General features: G+C 42.0%; 1 protein-coding gene across 2 annotated transcripts in view; it reads left to right on the top strand.

Moving 5' to 3' along the window:
• afap1 (actin filament associated protein 1) overlaps window positions 1-2500 on the top strand; it is a 154936-nt gene that overhangs the window by 140425 nt on the left and 12011 nt on the right. For both annotated transcript variants that reach the window (XM_063187069.1, XM_063187070.1), the window contains exon 12: window positions 1475-1589. In XM_063187069.1, coding sequence (XP_063043139.1) covers window positions 1475-1589 — 115 coding nt within the window. The remainder of the gene's footprint in view (window positions 1-1474; window positions 1590-2500) is intronic.

Below are 2500 nucleotides of genomic sequence, written 5' to 3'. Positions count from 1 at the left end.
TCTTCTTCTTCTTCGTCCTCCTCCTCCTCCTCCTCTCCTTCTTCTTCTTCTTCGTCTTCTTCTTGACGTGTGTTGTCACGTCGTGTCCTCGTGTTCTCCAGACAGCTCCTGGTGATGCTGGAGTGTCCTGGCCCAGTAGTCTCCCTTCCCTCCACCACAGTGTGCGGTCGCCCCTCTCTGCTCGGTTACACTCCTTGACGGCTGTCATGACTAATACCCGCGCTATTGCGTCACCACATTTCAATTTAATAGGGCCTGAACTGCTTTGCAATGCTGAGTGATCTGCGAAACGTTACAAAAAAACACAATTGAAAAGGCAGAGGAGTTGACCACACACATACACACACACATACAGCAGATGACAGTAATACTGACCAAAGATTTAATAGCCACTTGGACGAAGCCGTGACCTGGAAAACTGAGATATTCAATTTGTTCTACACTATGCTATGGTACAATAAGCACTGCGTGGACCTCCTATCTGAAATCTTTCATTAAAGAAATTGAATAATTTGGTTCTATGTAGTATATTATCAAAATATAAAACGTATAGAATATGTATATAACGTATTTTGGATAGATTGTATATATAAATGTTTTTTTAAATTCTGCCCGATTCCAATGACTGCAAACTAAGCCGCTGGAAAGGCTGAAGGGCTGACCGCCGAAGAGATGACAGTTATACTGACCAAATGTTTGGTAATGAGCGGCTGGACATGGCTGTGTCCAAGACTGCTGATGACCCGGAAAACTTGGATCCGTGAGATTCTAATGTGCACGTCTAGCACACCATTCAAATTCAATATTTTGATTATGTGTAATATATAAATCGTATTTTTAGAATTTATGTGTTTTTAATAGATTAGGACTACATTTTATTGCTGGCTGGCTGACCCGTCGACTTGAAAAGCAGTTGGGAAAGGTTGACCACACAAGAGCTGACAGTTACAGCGTATCGACCGAACGTTTCAATGATCACTTGGACAAGGCTGTGTTCAAGACTTACCATGACCTGGCTAACATCAAGCCTCCAGATTCGAATATGCTCTCACTGTCCACTAAAGCTGGAGAACAACGGTCAAGAAAGTGAATGTTTTGATTCTATGCAATACAGTATGTGTTTTTGATAGGTCTGGACTACATCAGTATATCCTATCCCAACAAATTGAACGTTTTAGCTGATGTTATAAGGACTATTGAAATTATTCTTGGATCAGATGTGCTCAACGCTTCCAGGCTGTTGTGTATCATTTGGCTGAAACAAGTTCAGATGTCATAAGCACAATCATGTTGTCGTTGGCATTAATACCACAGCAATATTAGAAGTTCACTGTTACTGCTTTTACGCTGTGATGGACTTGAACGATGAGAGTTATTTATTTTCTTTCTTGCATTTTCTATGTCCATCCTCTGTCTGTCTGTCTGTCTGTCTGTCTGTCTCTCTCTCTCTCTCTCTCTCTCACTCTCTCTGTAGTTTTACGAGTAAGCGTGCAGTGTCCCCCAACCCCTATCTGGACAACCCCGTCAACGGCTATGCCTACCCATCTGGAGTGGCCCTGCACTACGATGATGTCCCCATTAATGGAACGGTATGGACATCTGGACATTCTATTTCCCTCTCTTAATCTCTCTCCTTCTATCGCTTACTCCCCCCCCCCCAAACAAAAAAAGAAAGAAAAAAACAGATAGCATACAAGTATTTTGTCATATGCTGTTTATTCTCTTTTATTCTGTCTGTTATTTATTTTGTCCATACACAAATGCATATTCACACCGTCTTTGTCTCTGTCTCTGTCTCTGTCTCTCTCTCTCTCTCTCTGTCTCTCTGTCTGTCTGTCTATCTCTCCCTCTCTCTCATGCATGCTTGGACACAATGTGCTACAAGTACATTTTAAACAAACACAGCACTTTTTATGTATAAGTATACCCAGATAAACATGCAAGTGGAAACATGCAATCTCTAAATATATACATAGACTCAGACAGACCAGCATGTGTGTGCGCGCACACACACACGCACACACACACACACACACACACACACACACACACACACACACACACACACACACACACACACACACACACACACACACACACACACACACACACACACACACACACACACAAAGAGAGAGAGAGAGAGAGAGAGAGAGAGAGAGAGAGAGATGGAGAGAGAGAGAGGAGTGTCTCGCAAGGGAGTTAGCGTTGAGACTCCTTTCTTAAATCTGTCTGTCGTAACAGCTGGATTGTGTATTTTTAAGGATGGCTTAACATATTGAGCCTCTCCCTGGGTCTCGGTCTCTATCTGTTTGTTTGCATGTTGTCACTTGTCCAATAATTTCTTCACTTGTTCATTCAATTGTTTTCACAGTAATGTAATCCTCTGCAGGGACTAGACTTTTTCTACTCTTTATGTGTCTCATATTGACTTTTTCCCTCGTCTTACTTGTTTTCTCTGGTTTTCTCTGGTTTTCTTGGACTTCTCTCTTTGTGTTTT

Source organism: Engraulis encrasicolus, chromosome 21 (genome assembly GCF_034702125.1).
Source record: "Engraulis encrasicolus isolate BLACKSEA-1 chromosome 21, IST_EnEncr_1.0, whole genome shotgun sequence".
In the NCBI taxonomy this organism is placed as follows: Eukaryota; Metazoa; Chordata; class Actinopteri; order Clupeiformes; family Engraulidae; genus Engraulis; species Engraulis encrasicolus.
This window is presented reverse-complemented; position numbering and strand designations above follow the sequence as displayed.